The sequence below is a fragment of the Pogoniulus pusillus genome, chromosome 30 (genome assembly GCF_015220805.1).
Source record: "Pogoniulus pusillus isolate bPogPus1 chromosome 30, bPogPus1.pri, whole genome shotgun sequence".
Classification (NCBI taxonomy): Eukaryota; Metazoa; Chordata; class Aves; order Piciformes; family Lybiidae; genus Pogoniulus; species Pogoniulus pusillus.
This window is the reverse complement of record NC_087293.1, coordinates 1,138,024-1,159,278: the sequence shown is the minus strand read 5'-3', so window position 1 is coordinate 1,159,278 and position 21,255 is coordinate 1,138,024. Positions and strand designations below refer to the sequence as shown.

At 64.6% G+C, this 21,255-nt stretch overlaps 1 protein-coding gene across 1 annotated transcript; it reads right to left on the bottom strand.

Moving 5' to 3' along the window:
* Positions 1-5,950: 5,950 nt before the first annotated feature.
* On the bottom strand, positions 5,951-12,517 carry SLC7A4 (solute carrier family 7 member 4). The gene is made up of 4 exons (XM_064168465.1): positions 11,473-12,517; positions 9,872-10,548; positions 8,591-8,699; positions 5,951-7,526 (listed from the first exon to the last, which is right to left on the bottom strand). The coding sequence occupies exons 1-4, from the start codon at positions 12,452-12,454 to the stop codon at positions 7,333-7,335; spliced, it is 1,962 nt and encodes a 653-aa protein (XP_064024535.1). The 5' UTR covers positions 12,455-12,517; the 3' UTR covers positions 5,951-7,332.
* Between the last annotated feature and the right edge of the window lie 8,738 nt (positions 12,518-21,255).

Here is a 21,255-nt window from a genome sequence, read left to right as displayed (position 1 = left end):
TGTCCAGGGGGTCAAGGTCCTGCTGCAGAGCCCTTCTGCCCTCCAACCCAGCCACATCTGCCCTCAGCTTGGTGTCAGCTGCACACTTGCTGATGACTGACTCCATGCCCTCATCCAGGTCATCTATGAAGATGTTAAAGAGGTGTCCCACATTGTTCCCTTGCACCCCCATGGTGACAACTCTCCTGCCAGGGCATGACAAACCAGTGGTGCCCTCCTAGCTCCTCTGCCAGTCCAGCAGAGGCTCAGAGGCTCAGTCCAGCAGAGGCTCCAGGGGAGGCTCAGCCACTCCTGCTCACTGCCAAGCTCTGCCCAGAGGAGGGAGGGGGAGATTATCCCCCAGGATCACGTTAACCCTCTTAGCCCAGCCCCGTGTGCTGAAGCTGCTCCTGTTCCAGGGCCCCTAAATCCCTTCCAGGTCCCTGCAGCCCCAGCTCCCAGCCACTCTGCCACTGACCTACATACTGGTGTGTGGTAACAGGATCCACTGCCACACAGCCAGGAGCAGCCCCAGGGCACTGCCAGCAGCTCCAGGAAAGAATCATAGAATGGCTTAGGTTGGAAGGGAGCTCAAAGCTCAGCCAGCTCCAACCCCCCCCTGTGCCATAGGCAGGGACAGCTCCCACTAGAACAGGATGCTCAAGGCCTCATCCTGAACACCTCCAGGGAGGTTGTGGAGCACAGAAGCACCCAACGTGATCTTTGATCACGTTGGGTGCTTCTGTGCTCCACAACCTCCCTGGGAAACCTGTGCCAGGCTCTCACCACCCTCAACCTCTGCCAGTGTCTCTCAGCCTGTCCTCACAGCATCTTGGTGGCCTCCTCTGCACTGGCTCCAACACTTCCATGTCCTGCTTGTGCTGGGGGCTCCAGAACTGCCCCCTGGACTGCAGGTGGGGTGTGAGGAGAGCAGAGCCAAAGGGCAGAATCCCCTCCCTTGCCCTGCTGCCCACACTGCTCTTGCAGCACAGGGTTGCTGTCTGGGCTGCACAGTGCAGGCTCAGCTGCAGGATAGGGCAGCTCAGAGATGCTTCTGGTCCTGCAGAGCCCAAGGGCAGCCCAGGAAGAGCTGCCCCTGGCCTGAGGCACTGAAAGCTTGCAGGGCAAATGTCCTCCAGGCAGATCTCAGGGTGGGCAGAGGTTCTCCCACTGCTGTGCCCGCTGTGCATCCTTGCAGCCCTGCCCTGCACAGGTCACCTCCTGAGCTGTGTCCTATCAGCAGGAAAATACATTTGTAAATGCAGCCCAAGCCTCTGCAGCTGGAACCTGGTGAGGGTCAGCAGGGACAGGAGCAGAGTCCTGCAGCTGGGCAGGGAGAAGAAGCTGCAGCAGTGCAGCTCAGGAGGTGACTGCTGCAGAGCAGCCCTGGGGACAAGGCCCTGGCAGGGCTGGGGCACAACAAGTGCTGCATGGGCACCAATGTGCCCTGCTGGCCAGGAAGCCCAATGGGCTCCTGGGGGGCACTCAGGAGAGGGTGGGCAGCAGATGCAGGCAGCTTCTCCTGCCCCTCTGCTCTGCCCTGCTCAGCACACAGCTGCAATGGTGCCCCCAGGGCTGGGCTGCCCAGGCCAGGAGGGACAGGGATCTGCTGGGGAGAGGCCAGGGCAGGGCTGCAAGGATGCTGCAGGGCCTGAGCCTGCCTGAGGAGCAGAGCTGAGAGCCCTGGGGCTGCTTAGCCTGCAGAGGAGAAGGCTGAGAGGGGACCTGAGCAATGTCTGTCAGTAGCTGAGGGCTGGGGGCAGGATGAAGGTGCCAGGCTCTGCCTGGGGGTGCCCAGGGCCAGCACAAGGCCCAAGAGGGCTAAGGTGGGAGCCAGGAAGTTGGAGGTGAGGCTGAGGAGAAAGTTGTTTGTTGTGAGGGTGCTGGAGCCTGGAGCAGGCTGCCCAGAGAGGCTGTGGAGTCTCCTGCTCTGGAGCCTTGCCAAGCCCCCCTGGCTGTGCTGTGTGTGCCCTGCCCTGGGTGCCCTGCTCTGGCAGGGCTGGGGATGGCAGATCCCTGGGGCTCCTCCCAGCCCTGCCCTGCTGTGATCTGCAGGAACAAACCATGGCAGGAAGCTGCCTTGGTGGCCATGGCTGCTGACCCCCCCAGTTTGTGTGGCTGCCTTCCAGCTTCTGCTCCTGCACAGGGCACACCTCTGCAGCAAGCTGGTGCCTGGCACAGGGCACACCAGCTACGGACCCCCGCTCCCCAAGGTGTGCTGGGAGGCCACAGTGACCTCCAGGCACCAAGTGCAGCCCAAGCCTGCTCACCTGCTGCTGGTGCAGCCAAGCAGGAAGGTCTCTGCGTTTTCCAGCTGACCTTTCCAGAACAGAGGAGCACTGCTGGGGCTGGGCATCCCTGCACAGCTGCTGGCTCGGGGCCAGCTCCAGGGGCTGGCCAAGATCCATGCTGGATGAGCCTGGCCACGACCTCCCCCTGGGTGGGTGAGGAGTTTGTGACTACTGCTGGCTCTCCTCTGACAGAACAGCAAAGTGCTCTGAACCTCAGCTCCTGCCCTGGTAGGACTCCTCCTGCTCTGGCAGGACTCCCCCAGCCCTGCACTGGGCTCCCATGCTCCCAGAGCTCACTTTGGATCTTTCTGCTCATCTTTATCCTGCTTATAATGGAGAGATTGAGTCAGAGGAGGCCACAGAGATGCTGGCAGGGCTGGAGCAGCTCTGCTGGGAGCACAGGCTGAGGGAGCTGGGGGGGTGCAGCCTGCAGGGCAGAAGGCTCCAGGGGCAGCTCAGAGCTGCTGCCAAGAGCTGAAGGGCTCCTGCAGGGAGGCTGCAGAGGGACTTGTGCTGAGGGGGTGTGAGGCAGGCCCAGGGCAATGGTTTGGAGCTGAGGCAGAGCAGGGGGAGAGTGGAGCTGAGGCAGAAGCTGTGCAGTGTGAGGCTGCTGAGCCTCTGGCATGGGCTGCCCAGGGAGGCTGTGGCTGCCTCCTGCCTGGGGGTGCTCAAGGCCAGGCTGGGTGAGGCCTGGAGCAGCCAAGCCCAGCTGAGAGCTGTCCCTGCCCTGGCAGGAGGTTGCAGCAGCAGATCCCTGAGGTCCCTCCCAGCCTGAGCTGCTCTGTGACTCTGTTTCTAGCAGAGATTAAAAGCTGGGAGTTGGTAAGGAGAGGCAACCTCTGCCTGCCCATTCACCCGCTGGGCACTTGTGTCTCTAGTGCAGAGCATCTCTGCTCTCCCAGCAAGGGACTGCCCCTGGTGACAGCAGCAGGGAGGAGGAGGTGTCCATGGCTCACCACAGGTGCCCCACACACTGAACCCCACCCCTGCAGTGCTTCACAAGCTCTGCCAGCCTGGAGCTGAAAGGCCTTTCCCAGCCTCCAGCGTTCTGGATGCTCCAGGCTGTGCCCCTTGGCAGCTGGACTGAACCTGCCCCAGAACTGCCCAGCATCGTCCCTGCTGCTGCCAAGGGGCTCAGACCACTGGGGCAAGAGAGCCACAGCTGTGTGCCAGCAGGAGCAGGGCAGGGGTGGTGCCCATGGACTGGGCACTGGTCAGGCTGCACCTGGAGGACTGGGGTCAGTTCTGTGCCACTCACTCCAAGGACATTGAGGGGCTGGTCCAGAGAAGGGCAGCAAAGTGGGTGTGATGGTTTGGGGGTTACCCCGCCCCCCCACACTTTTGTATTTGCCCCAGCTAACTCAGACGGACCCTGGGAATATAGATGAAGCAATTTATTTACAGCTAGCAGAATTTACAAGCAGCTATTTACAATATATACAGTTATATACAATTATATACAGTTATATACAAAGGATAAACAATACAAAAGCACAACTCCCCTCCCAGAAACCTGAGTCCCCAGGAGGGGCTCTCAAACCACCCCAACACCTCCCCCCGGCCCTCTCAACCTTACCCCAGTTCTCAGGAAGAAAAGAGATGCAGCCAAGAGGTTAGGGAGCAAGGTTAGTAGGAGCAGGGTTAATGAGATGTGACCAGGTCTAAGGCAAAAGCAAGAGTGAGAAACAAAATGGAGAAAAAAGTCTTTCTTCTTCCCAGAGTTCTCAGCGTGACTGTGAGAGAAGTAGACACAATTGTTTTTCATTTCACTGCCTGTTATCTAGTTCTTTTACCAAAACATTCCAGCTTACTTCAAACTAGCACAGTGGGGAAGGGTCTAGAGGACAGCTGAGGGAGCTGAGGGTGTGCAGCCTGCAGGAGAGGAGCCTGAGGGAGACCTCTCTGCAGTGAGGCTGGGGTTGGGCTCTGCTCCCTAGGCTCAGGAGCTGGGCCTTTGAGAACATCAGTTCCAGGTGGGAGATGATACCAAACTGAGCAGTGAGGTTGGTGAGGCCGAAGGCTGGGATGGGTCCTTTGCTTGTGGAGCAAAGCTGGAGGTGGGGAGAGTGAGGCTGGAGGTGAGGAGGAAGTTGTTGAGCAGGAGAGTGGTGAGAGGCTGGCAGGGGTTGCCCAGGGAGGTGGTTGAGGCCCCATGGCTGGAGGTGTTTGAGGCCAGGCTGGCTGAGGCTGTGGGCAGCCTGCTCTAGGGTAGGGTGTCCCTGGGCATGGCAGGGGTTGGCACTGGCTGCTCCTTGTGGTCCCTTCCAACCCTGCCTGATTCTGTGATTCTGTGATTCTAGGTGATAGGAGAGGAACTGGCCTGGAATTGTGCCAGGGGAGGGTTAGGTTGGAGAGGAGGAGGTTGCAAGAGGGGTCAGAGACTGGCACAGAATGCCCAGGGAGGTGGTGGAGTCCCCTGGCCTGGAGGTGTTCCAGAGCCTTGTGGCCATGCCACTTGGGGCCATGGTCTGGTGCCCATGGTGGGGTTGGGCTGCTGGTTGGGCTGGGTGAGCCTGGAGGGCTTTGCCCACCCAGTTGTGGTTTACAGCCCAAGTCCCAGGCTGCCTCTGCACTGCTGCCCCAGCTCTGGGCAGGCCTCAGTGGCCAGTGGCCAGAGCCTGGCCTCAGGAATGGGTCACCCATGGCAGAAGAGCAAAGCTGCTCCTGGCCACATCAGGTGGAGCTGGCAGCTCAGTGTGCCAGCCTGGCTCTGGAATCATTGCCAGCAGCTGGGATACCCAGAGCCAGCACTGTGCCTTGCTGTGCCCAGGCTGTGCCCTGCCCTGCCCTGCCAGAAACCAGCCCTGGGCAGGGGCTGCAGGTCCTGAACAAGGTTTGTGCACCCCAGGCAGGGTCTGCACAGCCTGAGCAGGGTCTGCAGGTCCTGAACAAGGTTTGTGCACCCCAGGCAGGGTCTGCACAGCCCAGGCAGGGTCTGCAGGTCCTGAACAAGGTTTGTGCACCCCAGGCAGGGTCTGCACAGCCCAGGCAGGGTCTACACACCCCAGGCAGGGTCTGCATGCCACAGGCAGGGTCTGCACAGCCCGGGCAGGGTCTGCATGCCCTGAGTGAGGTACTGCACCCCAGGCAGGGTCTGCATGCCACAGGCAGGGTCTGCACAGCCCGGGCAGGGTCTGCAGGTCCTGAGCAAGGTTTGTGCACCCCGGGCAGGGTCTGCATGCCACAGGCAGGGTCTGCACACCCCAGGCAGGGTCTGCACAGCCCAGGCAGGGTCTGCATGCCACAGGCAGGGTCTACACACCCCAGGCAGGGTCTGCATGCCACAGGCAGGGTCTGCACAGCCCAGGCAGGGTCTGCATGCCCTGAGTGAGGTACTGCACCCCAGGCAGGGTCTGCATGCCACAGGCAGGGTCTGCACAGCCCGGGCAGGGTCTGCAGGTCCTGAGCAAGGTTTGTGCACCCCAGGCAGGGTCTGCATGCCACAGGCAGGGTCTGCACAGCCCGGGCAGGGTCTGCATGCCACAGGCAGGGTCTGCACAGCCCGGGCAGGGTCTGCAGAGCCCGGGCACAGCCTGCAGCTGCCCTTGGCAGGCTCAGGAGCGTGGCTGCAGTGGCCGTGGGTAGCTGGAGCCCTCCTCTCCCCGAGGCTCCGGGAGGCTGTTCTGGGGAGCAGCATCCGCGGAGGGCCCGCGGGTGTGGGACAGACGCAGGGACAGGCGGAGCCGCGGCAGAACCTGTGTTTATGGGGTGCCCGAGTCGGAGCCACTACACATCGGTGCCAAGCAGGGCCAGGGCACGCCGGGGGCGCGCTGGCAGCGGCAGCAGCAGCAGCAGCAGAGGGGCGAGCGGGATGTGGAGCGGCGCTGGCAGGCAGAGAGGGTCACCAGGAGCCAGCAGATGGGGCAGGGGCACCTCCATGGCCCCTCCCGGCCCCAGCAGGGACTGGCCAGAGAGAAGCAAAGGGGGTCCTGGCTCCTGGCAGGGTACAGCTGACACTGGCATGCCCGGCAGGGCGGTGGGGGCAGGGTGCCCATGCTGCCAGGCCTGGCAGCTTGACAAGCTTGTGTCCTCCACGTGGCTCTTCCGTGACGTGGCAAAGCTTCCTTCACTGCTGCTCCAGGCTGCCCGGGGAGGGGCTGCTGCAGCTGTGATGGGGACCCCCCCAATCACCCCGTGGCAGCCAGGGTGAATCTCAGAGCCTGGGGATGCTTGCCAGGCAGGAGCCCATACTCAGGCACGGGCAGCCAGGGAGGGGCATCACTGCCAGCTGAGCCCCCATGCCAGGGCAGGTGGCAGTGCAGGTGGAGTTGCTGGGGTGAGGGCAAGGGAGGAGCTGGCTTCAGGCAGCCCAGCCCAGGGCTCCTGCTGGGACTCTCCAGGGTCAAGGCAACAAATCTGAGGTCCTGAGTGCCCACACCCAGCTCAGGGCTGGGCAAGTGCCTGGTCCTGGCATGACCTTCCAGCCAGGCATGGCCCCCAGTCCATGGGAAGAGGCAGTTGGTCTCCTGCTATGCCAGCCTTTGCCAGGGTCCCTGCCCATGGCTCTGGCCCTGTCCCTTCTCTATCTCATGCCCACCTTGGCCCCCTCAGCCCCAGTCCGTGGAACAGCAGAGCCGATGCCAGTGGGGAAGCACATCTGGCCCCTGCCTCCTGCCACAGCTGGGCTCAGCAGGAGGCAGGGATGCAGCCAGGCTAAGAGCCCAGGATGGGCAGCGCTGGGCTGCCTGCCCTGCTCCCTGAGGACCCTTCTGCACCCCCCCAGCTGCGAGCTCAGACCAGCAGAAAGGAGATTTGCTGCTTTGGGGGAGGTGGTGAGAACAAAGCTCCTGGTGAGCAGGGCAGGCTGAGCCCCCACGTCCTGAGTGCTGAGGGTGAGGAGGGAGGGAAGGAGGGAGCCAACCCCGCCCCAGGCTCCATCAAGAGTGGCTGGGGAAGGGCAAGAACCTTCATCATCTTCAGCTAGAGACACACATCGAAACAGCCAGGAGGAGGAGGAGGCAGAGGAGGAGGAGGAGGCGGCGGCAGCCTTGCTATGGGGAAGTTGGACCTGCCCCACGGTGGCTCCATGCCCTGGGGGGGTGGGAGGGGGGAGGGGAGGCTGTCATCTCTTGCAGTCGTCGATGTGGGCGTCTGGCAGCTCCGTGGCAGGCTGGGCACTGGGCTGGACTGCCTGGACCCTCTCCTGCAGGCTGCCGCTGGGGAACACCACGTAGCGGGCACTGACTCGCTGCGCCCGCGGCTCCCGCAGGTTCTCCTTGCTGTGCCAGATGCCGTAGCCAAAGTAGACCAACAGGCCTGCAGCAGAGGGAAGGGGGGCATAGGGGACAGCGGTGAGCTGGCACGGTGCTGGATGCCATCCCGGGGGAGCAGCAGAAGCCACCGCACCGGGGTGGCCACCAGGGTGGCTTCTGCTGCTCCTCCGGGATGGTGGAAAAGGAGGAGGAGGAAAGGACCTTTTGGGATGTTAACAGCAAGAGGAGGGCATCCCTGGGCATCTCCCCACACCCCTTTGCTGCTCCCATCCCTTGGGCATCTCCCCACACCCCTTTGCTGGAAGGACTTCCTGAGTAGCAGAGAGAGCTCAGCTTGTGTAAGCCAAGGGGCAGCAGTGGGCAGAAAGGGGCACGATGCACTTCATGCACCCAGCAAGGGGGGGAGGAGAGCTGCTGGAGCAGCCAGCAAGTGCCAGGGCAAGCTCAGTGCCCTCTCCCCAGAGCAGCCAGATGGTGCCAGGAGAAGCCCAGCTCCCCCTCCCCAGAGCAGCCAGCTGGTGCCAGGAGCAGCCCAGCTCCCCCTCCCCAGAGCAGCCAGCTGGTGCCAGGAGAAGCCCAGCTCCCTCTCCCCAGAGCAGCCAGATGGTGCCAGGAGCAGCCCAGTTCCCTCTCCCCAGAGCAGCCAGCTGGTGCCAGGAGCAGCCCAGCTCCCTCTCCCCAGAGCAGCCAGATGGTGCCAGGAGCAGCCCAGCTCCCTCTCCCCAGAGCAGCCAGATGGTGCCAGGAGCAGCCCAGCTCCCTCTCCCCAGAGCAGCCAGATGGTGCCAGGAGCAGCCCAGCTCCCTCTCCCCAGAGCAGCCAGCTGGTGCCAGGAGCAGCCCAGCTCCCTCTCCCCAGAGCAGCCAGCTGGTGCCAGAAGCTGCCCAGCTCCCTCTCCCCAGAGCAGCCAGATGGTGCCAGGAGCAGCCCAGCTCCCTCTCCCCAGAGCAGCCAGATGGTGCCAGGAGCAGCCCAGCTCCCTCTCCCCAGAGCAGCCAGATGGTGCCAGGAGCAGCCCAGCTCCCTCTCCCCAAAGCAGCCAGATGGTGCCAGGAGCAGCCCAGCTCCCTCTCCCCAAAGCAGCCAGAGCCCTTCCTGGGCACTCACCTAGGAGCAGCCAGATGGCAAAGCGCAGCCAGGTCATGTAGCTGAGCTTCAGCATCAGGTAGATATTGAGGAGGATGCTCAGGGCCGGGGAGAGAGGCACCAGGGGGATCTGTGGAGAACAGCAGCTGCTGGGGGGAGACCTGCAGGACCTCCTCCTCCATCCCCTAGAGCATACAGACTGAAGGCAGTGTGGAGGGCACGGGGTGGAGGGCAGCATGCAGAGGGCAGGGTGCATAGGGTGGGGGGGAGGGCAGGGGGCAGAGGGCAGGGGGCAGGATTCAGAGGGCAGGATGCAGAGGGCAGGGTGCAGAGGACAGGGTGCAGAGGGCAGGGTATGGAGGGCAGGGGTGGAGGGCAGGGGGCAGAGGGCAGGAGGCAGAGGGCAGGATACAGAGGGCAGGGGGCAGAGGGCAGGGGTAGAGGGCAGGAGGCAGAGGGCAGGATACAGAGGGCAGGGGGCAGAGGGCAGGGGTAGAGGGCAGGAGGCAGAGGGCAGGGTGACTCTCTCTCTGGCTGCCTGAAAAGGGCACTTTTGCCCCAGGGGAGGGCAGCTGGAAGTGGGAGCAGGCAATTGTGGAGCCAGGAGCTGGGAGCCAGGCTGGCAGGGTGGGCACAGGCTCTCTAACAGCTCAGAGGCACCATGGCAAGGACTGAACAAGCTCTGGGTGCAAGCTGGATGTGGTCCTTGCTGGAGAAGCAGGGGCAGGGGCATGGCAGGAAGGTAGTACCACTGCTGCCACCATCCGTGTGGCTGCACCACCCCAAGCTCCAGCCAGGCTGGGACTGGAGAGGAGCAGCAGAGGAGGCACAGAAGGGGCTGAAGAGTTCCAGCACATGGCCCAAGGGCAGGCCAGAGGCAGGGGCTGGGACACGCAGGAGGGGAGTGTGGGACTGCAGGCAGGGAGCGAGGGCAGGCAGCAGTGATCCCCTGGGTGGGAGGCCCAGGCCCCTGCAGGGTGACACTACAGGCACCAACCACCTCCCCACACCCGCTGGGTGCAGAAGCAGGAACCTTCCCACCACACAGCCTCGGTGGTCAGCAGAGCCTTTGGTCTCCACCCTGACCCCACCCAGCTCCATCGTCCTCCTGGTGGCCTTGGTGACCAGGGAAGGGTCGCAGTTAGCTGCCACCGTACCCACTGCTCGTTGGCATCCTCCTCCAGCAGCTGTGCTGCTTCCCCCAGGCTGCTGTGCCTGGGCCCTCCCTTGGCTCCAGCAGAGCTGCTTCCACCCCACCAGCCCTGGCAGCAGGACCCATCCTGCCCGACCCCCGGGCAGTACCTGGAAGGTCTGGGTGCTGCGCTGCTGCTCGTGTGCCCAGATGAGGAGGAGGCTGAGGAAGAAGCCCAGGCTGAAGAGGACCAGCAGCAGGGAGTAGCTCCAGGTGGGCAGGTGGAGGTGGGTGTTGCCAAAGGCCAGGATGGAGCAGAGGCAGATGGCAGACACCATGAGGGTCACCACAGCCACCGTGACCACCTCGCCCGGGTAGAAGTCGCTGAGGAACTCCAGGTAGGGCTCAAAGGCTGCCTTCAGCTGCCCTGGCTCCCGCTGCTCCTTGCTCCTGTCCCTGTCCACCAGCTGCAGCTTGTCGGAGAAGGACTCATACTCCTTCAGCTCCCCTGCAGCTGGGCTCTGCTGGGGCTCGGTGCCAGGCTGGGCAGCGCCCGCCGGGGCTGTGCCAACCACCTTCTGCAGCTGAAAGCGCAGGACGATGATGCTGGCGGCCACAAAGGTGTAGGCCAGCAGGGTGCCAATGGACAGGAACTGCACCAGGGCCTCCAGGTCAAAGACGAGGGCCAGCAGGGCCATCAGCAGCCCAAAGACCACGATGCCAACCACGGGCACCTGCGTGCGGGGGTGCACCCGGGAGAAGACCTGGAAGAAGAGCCCATCCTCGGCCATGGCGTAGACGATGCGCGGCAGGGAGAAGAGGTTGCTCAGCAGCACTGTGTTCATGGCTGGGGGAGGGCAGGAGAGGAGTCACAGCTGGGCTGGGCTGGGCTGGGCTGGAAGGGACCCCCAGAGCTCACCCAGCCCAAGCCTGCACTCAGCAGGGACATCCTCCACCAGAGCAGGCTGCCCACAGCCCTGCCCAGCCTCACCTGCAGCATCTCCAGGGCTGGGCCTCAGCCACCTCCCTGCAACCTGCTGCAGTGCTCCAGCAGCCTCCTGCTGCAGAGCTTCTTCCTCACAGCCAATCTGCATCTGCTCTGCTCTCATTCCAAACCACTGCCCTGCTGCTGTCCCTGCAGCCTGTGGGCACAGTCCCTCTGCAGCCTGCTTGCAGCCCCTGCAGGCACTGGCAGGCAGCTCTGAGCTCTGCCTGCAGCCTTCTCCTCTCCAGCCTCAACACCCTCAGCTCCCTCAGCCTGTGCCCACAGCAGAGCTGCTCCAACCCCCTGAGCATTTTCCTGTCCCTGCTCTGGAGCCTCCCCAGCAGGTTCAGGTCTCTCCTGTGTTGGGCTCCCACAGCTGCCCCCAGCCCTGCAGCTGAGCTCTCCCCAGAGCAGAGCAGAGCAGAGCAGAGCAGAGCAGAGCAGAGCAGAGGGGCAGGAGCTCCTCTCTGCAGCTCTGCCCACACTGCTCTGGGTGCAGCCCAGGCTGCCCTTGGCCTGCTGTGCTGCCGGTGCCCACTGCTGGCTCCTGCCCAGCTTCTCCCCCACCAGCACCCCCAAGTGCCTCTCCTCAGGGCTGCTTTCTCTCTCCTCCTGCCCCAGCCTGCACTGGCACTGAGGATTGTTCTGGCCCAGGTGCAGGACTCTGCACTTGCTCTTGTTGGACCTCAGGAGGTTCACCTGTGCCCACCACATCACCCCCAACCTCCCCATTTGCCAGCCCCCCCTCACAAGCAGGGCAGGCAGCTGTCACCTGCCTGTACTCACCGCAGATGGAGCCAGCAGCCACCAGGAACCCTGCCCAGGCATAGCCTCTCCTGTAAAAGGCATCTGCCAGGGCAGAGTCGGGGTCCAGCGTGTGCCAGGGCACCATCAGGGTCAGCACCACTGACACCAGGATGTAGGCCCCGGTGGCCAGCCCCAGGGAGCAGGCGATGGCTCTGGGCACAGCCCTCTGGGGGTTCCTGGCCTCTTCGCTGGAGGCTGCGATGACGTCGAAGCCCACGAAGGCGTAGAAGCAGGTGGCTGTGCCAGCCATGATGCCAGACAGCCCGTAGGGGGCAAAGCCGCCCTCCTGGGCGCTCCAGTTCTTGGGCTGGGCGAGGACGAAGCCCATGACGAGGATGAAGAGGATGACCCCCATGCTGACGGCCGAGAAGACGTGGTTGAGCCAGGAGGACACTTTGGCGCCGAAGGAGATGAAGGCAGTGGCTACCAGCAGGATGGCAGCTGCCAGGAAGTCAGGGTAGCGAGCCAGGAAGGGCACCTGCCAGGCGCCCAGGTGGGTCTCGGTGAAGTTCTTGATCCTGTGGTTGAAGATGGAGTCCAGGTAGCCGCTCCAGGCCCTGGCCACGGCGGCTCCCCCGATCATGTACTCCAGCAGCACGTTCCAGCCGATGAGGAAGGCCCAGAGCTCGCCCACGGACACGTAGGTGAACATGTAGGCAGAGCCTGTCTTGGGCACCCGCGCCCCGAACTCGGCGTAGCAGAGGGCAGCCAGCAGCGAGGCCAAGCCCGCGATGACGAAGGAGACGATGACGGCGGGGCCGGCGAGCTCCTTGGCCACGGTGCCCGTCAGGACGTACAGCCCCGAGCCCACCATGCCCCCGATGCCCAGCAGCGTCAGGTCCACGGTGGAGAGGCACCTGTTGAAGGACGTCTCCATCATGTCCTCCTCCAGGGTCTTCACCCGGTTCAGTTTCTGCAGGAAGCGGCTCAGGTCGCCGGCGCGGGGCAGCCACTTGGCCATGCTGGGGGCACCGCCGCCCGCCCGCGGGCAGGGCCGGGGCCGCAGCGGCCGCACCGCGCCCGAAGGACCTGCACGAGCAGCGGGGAGATGTCAGCGGCCCCTGCCGCGGGGCGCGAAAGCCGCAGGGGAGCATCCGCGGCGCCCCTCGCTCCTCGGCACCAGCCTGCCCTCCTGCCGCGGGCTGGCACAGCGCAGCCGCCCCACCTGCGTGCCAGGCGGGAGGGAAGCCACAGCACCCCGGGGCGGCACCCCCCAGGCATAAGCCCGACCCCATCTGCTCTGGCCCTGCTGACGGCTCCTGTACTGCTCCCCTCCACCTCGCCCAGCATCTCCCTGACCCGCCCCGTGTGCCAGCGGCCCCCAAAGGGGCATGCAGCATCACCCTGCTCCCAGCACCTTGCTGCTGCCCCTCCACCTCGCCCAGCATCTCCCTGACCTGCCCCGTGTGCCAGCGGCCCCCAAAGGGGCATGCAGCATCCCCCTGCTCCCAGCACCTTGCTGCTGCCCCTCCACCTCGCCCAGCATCTCCCTGACCTGCCCCGTGTGCCAGCGGCCCCCAAAGGGGCATGCAGCATCTCCCTGCTCCCAGCATCTTGCTGCTTCCCCAGGGGAAGCCCGGGAGGGACTGGAGGGGTGCAGCAGGCAGCCTGCAGCAGCTCCAGGGGGGACGTGGATGTCCCCAGCCAGATCAGGGAACACCTTCGGCACCTGTGGACATGCTCCAGCTGGCAGCTACTGCCAGGAGAGGAGGAGGGCACAGCTCTGGAGGCCGTCAGGTGTTGCCTCATGGCTGCCCCTTGGGGTGCTTGGTGGTTCTGGGGATGTTGTCACCTTCCAGCCACTCTCCTTCCCATGCCAGGTGAGTGTTCCCCACATCCCCGTGCCAGGTGTGCATGTGCCAGGTGTGTGTGTTACCCACATCCCCGTGCCAGGTGTGCATGTTCCCCACACCCCCACGCCAGGACGTGTGTTGCCCACATGCCTGTGCCAGGTGTGTGTTGCCCACACCCCCACGCCAGGACGTGTGTTGCCCACATGCCCGTGCCAGGTGTGTGTTGCCCACACCCCCACGCCAGGATGTGTGTTGCCCACATGCCCGTGCCAGGTGCGTGTGTTGCCCACACCCCCACGCCAGGACGTGTGTTGCCCACATGCCCAGCTGGGTGCCGCTGCCGGGGGCTGGTGCTGCTCGGTGCAGCTGCTCTCTGGTCCCTGTCCCTCAGAGGCCAAAGGTCCCCGAGAGGCCACCGTGCCCCGATGGCACGACGCTGGCCCACGGGGCCAAGGGGCCTGCTGGCACCGCCCGTGCCGGCTGAGATGCCCCCAGCCCCGCTCGCCGCCCGCACCTGCGTACCCGAGGCGTTGCGGCCGGCGGGTGCCACCCCAGGCGGGCAGGACCCGGAGCCTGCTGGCATCGAGCATCCCTGCGGAGCGCCCCCGTGCCGGGGACCCCGGTGGGGGGGTGTTAGCGCAGCGGGGGATGCTCGGCACCGGATTCACCGCCCAGCGGGGAAAGTTCCGCCCCGCTCGGCCCCGGCGCCCGGGCAGTGCCCAACCCCGCGCCCGGCCCGGCCCCGCTGCCCCGCACGGCCCCGCACACGGCCCCGGCGCCGCTCCCGGGCGCGGGGGGGTCCCGCTCACCTGTCCGGGCGCGGCCGGGCACAGCGCAGGGTCCTCAGCGGCCCCGGCCCCCACCTGCCTGCTCCGCGCCGCCGCCGCCGCCCGGCCCCGCTGCGGCTCCGCCTCTCAGCCCGGCGGAAGGGCGGGGGCCGGGCGGGGGCCGGGCGCGGCGCTGCGGGAGCCCCTCGGGAGCCGCCGCTGGGGGGGAGCCCCGGAGCGGGGCTGCGCCCGGGCCCGGGCCGGGGATGCTGCGGGGGCACGGCGCGGGCGGGACCCGCCTGGGCTCCGGTCGCGTCGCCCCCGGGGCTGGCGGTAGCGGGGGGGGAATGGCAGATCTGCGGCAGGGGCACCGGGAGCGGGGGCAATGCCCGCGATCCTCCCCCGTGGGGTGCAGGTGCTGGGCTGGAGCCTTGCGGCTGGGCGCAGGTCGGGGCGGGCGGAGGGGCTGGGGCTGTGCCCCGCTCCGCATGGCCTGGGCCGGGGGAAACCTGCCCAGCCTGGAGCAGCTGCCCAGTGCCAGCCTCAGCCCCGTGCCAGCCTCAGCCCCGTGCCAGCCTCAGCCCCGTGCCAGCCTCAGGGAGTTCAGCGAGGCCAAGTGCAAGGTCGTGCAACTGGGCTGGGACAGTCCTGACCCAGTCCAGGCTGGGGCTGAAGGGCTGGGAGCAGCCCCTGCAGAAGGCCTTGGGGTGCTGGGGGTGCAGAGCTGGTCATGAGCTGGCACTGAGTGCTGCCAGCCCAGCCCCAGCCTGCCCTGGGCTGATCCCCAGCAGTGAGCAGCAGGGGCAGGGAGGGGATTCTGCCCCTCTGCTCTGCCTGCTGAGCCCCCCCTGCAGTGCTGGGGCAGCTCTGGAGCCCTCAGCACAGCACAGGCAGGGAGCTGCTGCAGCAGGGCCAGAGGGGAGCACAGCAGTGCTGGCAGGGCTGGCAGGGCTCTGCTGGGGGCTGGCAGAGTTGGGGGGGTGCAGCCTGGAGGGGAGATGGCTCCAGAGAGACCTCTTGGGGGCCTGGCAGTGCTGGAAGGGGGCACAGGAAAGTGTAGTGACAGGACAAGGGGTGGTGGTTTTGAACTGAAAGAGGAGGTTTGAGCTGTGGATTAGGAAGGAGTTCTCCACTGGGAGGCTGCCAGAGGAATTCTGTGTGCCCCGTTCCTGGGAGTGCTGAAAGCCCCTGGCTGGGGCAGGGGGGTGGACTCAGTCATCTTTACAGGCTCACAGATGTCAGGGGTTGGAAGGGACCCAAAGAGCTCATCCAGTCCAACCCCTGCCAGAGCAGGACCACACAACCGAGCTCAGGGCACACAGGGACACATCCAGACAGGCCTGGAAAGGCTCCACAGGACACTCCACAGCCTCTCTGGGCAGCCTGTGCCAGGCTCTGGGACCCTTCCAGGCAAGAAGTTGCCCTTGTGCTGAGCTGCAACCTCCTGTGCTGCAGCTTCCATCCACTGCTGCTTGTCCTGTGCCAGGCAGCAGTGAGCAGAGCCTGTGCCCCCCTCCTGACCCCCAGCCCCAGAGACTTACAGACATTGATCCAATCCCCTCTCAGCCTTCTCCTCTCCAGACTGAGCAGCCCCAGGGCCTTCAGCCTCTCCTCACCAGGCACTGCTCCAGTGCCCTCATCATCCTCATAGCCCTCCCTTGGACTCTCTGCAGCAGTTCCTGTCCCTCTGCAGCTGGGCAGCCCCAAACTGAAGGCAGTGCTCAAGAGGAGGTCTCAGCAGGGCAGAGCAGAGGGCAGGAGAACCTCCCTGGCTCTTTAGATGTCCCTTTCAGCCCAGACCATTCTGTGGTTCTGTCGATCTGCCTCCACCTCCCGAGCTGCTGCCGGGAGAGCAGGGCAGGTGTTTGTCACAGGAGCAGGTGGAGGGGCAGCAGTGGGAGGAGAGCTCCTGGGCAGGCTCATCTAGCTCAAGGTTCTGCCATCCAGGAGTGCCTGGGCAAGAGCACAGAACCACGGAGCCTTCCCACCTGGCTCCAGCACCCTGCAGCTGGGTGAGGAGGATTTCCCCTGCTCCATCTCAGAGCCAGAAGAGGTTTCTCTTCCAGAAGTGCCTCACCTCCTCTTGACCCCACCTAACCCTTCTCCAGCTCCCCATGGCAAGGCATGGTCCAAGCCTTCACCTACCCTCCCAGCGCCTACGCTCGGAGAGAGCAAAGATCCTTTCCATGCCACCTCTGGTTTTACCTCCACCCTGTGCCCTGCTCTAGTGGGAGGTGCCCCAGGCTATGGTGGGGGCTGGAACTAGATGACCTGTGAGGTCCCTTCCAGCCTAAACCGTTCTATTCTGCTCTCTTGAGCACCTCATCTTGGGACAGAGAGCCCAGGGGGTCCAGCTCCCTGGTGCCCGCAGGGCTCCGCAGAGCCTGCCTCTTCTGGGGATGAGGTGCCCTGAGTGTGGGTGCTGCTGCCTCAGGGGCTCCACAGCACCACAGAGGCTGCCTCATTGCCTTCTCTGCTCCTAACGGCTCCTTGCATTTCCTGATGGCTCGCAGGGGCCGAGGCCATCCGTGGACCCATCACTCCTCACCCCAGCGTCACTCCCGAGGGCACTCGGAGCCCTCTGTGCTCTCCTCGCCCCGATCCACCTCCTCGCCTGGCAGAGGGCATCGCTGTCCTCCTCTGCAGCCCCAGGCACAGGGAGTGGGGAGCAGGACTCGTCCCTCGCTGTCACCTGCAGCCTTCCTGCAGCTCAGGGCTGAGCACAGAGCTGTAGCTCTGCCCTTGGGCACCTCACAGCAGGACAGGGAGCCTGAGCCCCTCCTGCACCCTCTCTCCACATTGCTTCAGGCACTCAAGGGGACTTGAGCAGCAACCTGAGGTTCAGCTCTGTGGGTGGCTGAAGCCACCTGAGTTGCCACCAAAGGGGTCCCCAAACAAGTGTTCCTGGAGTGCTGGTTGAGAGTTTGGGGGCTGCACAGGTGGTGGCACCAAGGAGCTGGGACACCTGGGATCCAGGAATGCCTCCCTGTGTGCCCAGATCCTTTGGAGCACTTCCCTCAAGTTGGACCCCACCCTCACTATCACTGAGGTTGGCAGCTTCCAGTGACATAGAATCAAGGAGGTTGGCAGAGAGCTCCAAGCTCCCCCAGCCCAGCCTAGCACCCAGCCCTGCCCAACCAACCAGACCATGGCACTAAGTGCCCCAGCCAGGCTTGGCTGCAACACCTCCAGGGATGGGCACTCCACCACCTCCCTGGGCAGCCCATTCCAATGCCAATCACTCTCTCTGACAACAACTTCCTCCTAACATCCAGCCTGAACCTGCCCTGGCACAGCTTGAGGCTCTGTCCCCTTCTTCTGGCCCTGGCTGCCTGGCAGCAGAGCCCAACCCCACCTGGCTACAGCCTCCCTGCAGGCAGCTGCAGGCAGCAATCAGCTCTGCCCTGAGCCTCCTCTGCTGCAGGCTGCACCCCCCCAGCTCCCTCAGCCTCTCCTCACAGGGCTGTGCTCCAGGCCCCTCCCCAGCCTTGCTGCCCTGCTCTGGGCACCTTCCAGCACCTCAACATCTCTCTGCAATGGAGGAGCCCAGAACTGGACACAGCACTCCAGGTGTGGCCTGAGCAGTGCTGAGCACAGGGGCAGAAGAACCTCTCTTGTCCTGCTGCCCACACTGCTCCTGAGCCAGCCCAGGATGCCACTGTCTCTGCTGCCCACCTGGGCACTGCTGCCTCATCTTCAGCTCCCCTCTGCCAGCACCCCCAGGGCCCTCTCTGCCTGGCTGCTCTCAGCCACTCTGGCCCCAGCCTGTGGCACTTGCAAGGCAAAACATCCCCGCGGTGCCCAGCAATGCCTGGGGGCCTGAACGTGTTCACCTGCAGGGAGATGCTGTTGATGCCTCCCTCCCTGCCCACAAGGTACTCTCTGCACTGCAGGCTCTGAAAGCCCTTTGCCCCCGGGTGCCCACCCCCCGGGCACGCTGCTGCCACTCCCGCGGTGCCTGGAAACCTTCCTGAAACTCGACCTGGCCGCGGGCATGGAAAATTGCAGCCTGGCCTGGCTGCCTGGCACTGCCATCTGCAGCCAGATGGTGAGAGCAGGAAGCCTGCGAGCTGCCGTTGCCATGGTAACGCTGGAGCAGCCCAACCACCACATCCTGGCACTGTGACCTCTGGCAGAGATGGCAGCCGAGGAGGCAGTGCCCAGCTCGTGGGGCAGCTGTGAACCAAGGTCAGCCCCACTCCTTGTGGCACAGTGAAGTGGGACCAGACCCCCTGCGTGGCTGCCATCCTGACCTGGGGAGGAAATGCTGGCAGAGGTTGAGGATGATGAGACTGGCACAGGTTGAGGGTGGTGAGAGCCTGGCACAGGTTTCCCAGGGAGGTTGTGGAGCACAGAAGCACCCAATGTGATCTTTGATCACATTGGGTGCTTCTGTGCTCCACAACCTCCCTGGAGGTGTCCATGACCAGGCTGGATGAGGCCTTAAGCCCCCTGGGCTGGTGTGAGAGGGTTGGCACTGCTGGGTTCTCTTGCCCCTGCAGCAGGCAGGGTAAGGAGGTGCAGTGTGTGGGGGATGACTGAGGCTGGGTCCAGCTCACCTGAAGGTACTGTTAGGGGTCGTGGGCAAGTGAAAGCAGGTCTGAGGCTAGAGCAAGGCAGCAGTGGGGCTGAGGAGCCCTGCAGGGGCATTGGAAGAGCTTGAGGGTGACCTCTGGGTGGGAAGGGGTGGAGGAGCTGCCACTGCTCTGGGTGCTGAAGAGCAGCAGCTGCAAGGCCCACAAAAGGGTTTGCAGATGTGGGGCTGAGTCCTCCTCCTGCTTCTGTCCTTGGGTGCCTGTTCCCCTCCTTGGGCACTCACTGCTGAGCAGCTGCAGGCCACAGGCATTGCTCTGGGAGAGCCACAGAATGGAGCAGGTTGGCAAAGACCTCTGAGACCATGGAGTGCAACCTGTACCCTAACCCCTTCTGATCAACCAGCCCCTGGCACTGAGTGCCCCCTGCAGCCTCCTCTTCAGGAGGAGGATGATGAAGATAGGGAGGAATGATGTGTCCTAGCACAGGAAAGGAGCCTGCCTGCCTGCCTGCCTGCCTGGCTGCTGAGGGGTTGGCACCTGCCAGGAGGACCCTCCTGCCCTGACAGCATCTCTCCTGTGCTGCTGGAGCAGCAGCAGAGTTGATGGTGTGGAGAGGCTTGAGTTGGAAAGGACCTTAAAGCTCATCCAGTGCCAGTGCACCTCCCTGGGAAACCTGTGCCAGGCTCTCACCACCCTCAACCTGTGCCAGGCTCTCACCACCCTCCCAATAATCTCCTACTCCAGTCTCAATTTGCCCTCCTCAAGCTCCAATCCATTCTCCCTCATCCTGGCACTTCCCAACCCTTGTCCAAAGTCCCTCCCCAGCTCTCCTGGAGCCCCTTCAGCAGGCTCCCTTCAGCTGCTGGATTCCTTACCAGCTTCTCAACCCAGTGCCCCAGCCCCAGCTGGTCCTGAGGGTGCAACTCAAGTGTCAAAGGCAGCAGCTCAGCCCCAAGCTCTCAGGAACATTCAATCTCAGGACTTCCCCCTCCCCCAGCCCAGCACGGTCCAATGCCCATCCTCACCAACCAGGGATGGGCAAACATCAGTGGCAGCCCCAGAAGGCAGGACAGGAGGTTTTTATTGCTCTCCATTTGGGAAGTGGTCAAAAGCAAGGAAGCAAAAAGCCCTCAGAGCTCCCCAGATGTTGGAGCTGGGTGGGGATGCTGAGAAGAGAGCCCAGCAAGGGTGGGCAGAGGCCCCAAAGCCTCCCTGAACACAGCTGCTGCTGATGCCCACCTGGAGGGCTCTCTGGGAAGGATCTGCCTGCTGCAGAGGCTGTGTCTGTCTCAGCACAGACCTCTGGCCTTTACCCTCCAGCTGCCAACCATCTGCCCTGGCCAGGTGGCACAGGATGGCAAGGTCCTGCCTGATGTGGCAGCTGCTCACCTCTGCCAGGCACCACCAGGCACCTGCTCCTGCCCAGCTCCTCTGCCCACCTATGGCTGGGCTGGGTTTGCTGCCTGGCTCCATCTCCCCTGCTTCAGCAAATCCCTCGTGGGTGCTGCGTGGGGCAGCTGAGCACCCAACGTGCCCCTGCCCCAGCAGGGTGTGGCAGCTGAGCACCCAACGTGCCCCTGCCCCCAGCAGGGTGTGGCAGCTAAGCACCCATCGTGCCCCTGCCCCAGCAGGGTGTGGCAGCTGAGCACCCATCGTGCCCCTGTCCCAGCAGGGTGTGGCAGCTGAGCACCCATCGTGCCCCTGCCCCCAGCAGGGTGTGGCAGAGGAGCACCCACTGTGCCCCTGCCCCAGCAGGGTGTGGCAGAGGAGCACCCATCGTGCCCCTGCCCCAGCAGGGTGTGGCAGAGGAGCACCCACTGTGCCCCTGCCCCAGCAGGGTGTGGCAGATGAGCACCCATCGTGCCCCTGCCCCCAGCAGGGTGTGGCAGATGAGCACCCATCGTGCCCCTGCCCCAGCAGGGTGTGGCAGATGAGCACCCATCGTGCCCCTGCCCCAGCAGGGTGTGGCAGATGAGCACCCATCGTGCCCCTGCCCCCAGCAGGGTGTGGCAGCTGAGCACCCAATGTGCCCCTGCCCCAGCAGGGTGTGGCAGCTGAGCACCCATCGTGCCCCTGCCCCCAGCAGGGTGTGGCAGAGGAGCACCCATCGTGCCCCTGCCCCAGCAGGGTGTGGCAGATGAGCACCCAACGTGCCCCTGCCCCCAGCAGGGTGTGGCAGATGAGCACCCATCGTGCCCCTGCCCCCAGCAGGGTGTGGCAGCTGAGCACCCAATGTGCCCCTGCCCCAGCAGGGTGTGGCAGAGGAGCACCCATCGTGCCCCTGCCCCCAGCAGGGTGTGGCAGCTGAGCACCCATCGTGCCCCTGCCCCCAGCAGGGTGTGGCAGCTGAGCACCCATCGTGCCCCTGCCCCCAGCAGGGTGTGGCAGATGAGCACCCATCGTGCCCCTGCCCCAGCAGGGTGTGGCAGATGAGCACCCATCGTGCCCCTGCCCCAGCAGGGTGTGGCAGAGGAGCACCCACTGTGCCCCTGCCCCCAGCAGGGTGTGGCAGAGGAGCACCCAACGTGCCCCTGCCCCAGCAGGGTGTGGCAGATGAGCACCCATCGTGCCCCTGCCCCCAGCAGGGTGTGGCAGATGAGCACCCATCGTGCCCCTGCCCCAGCAGGGTGTGGCAGATGAGCACCCAATGTGCCCCTGCCCCAGCAG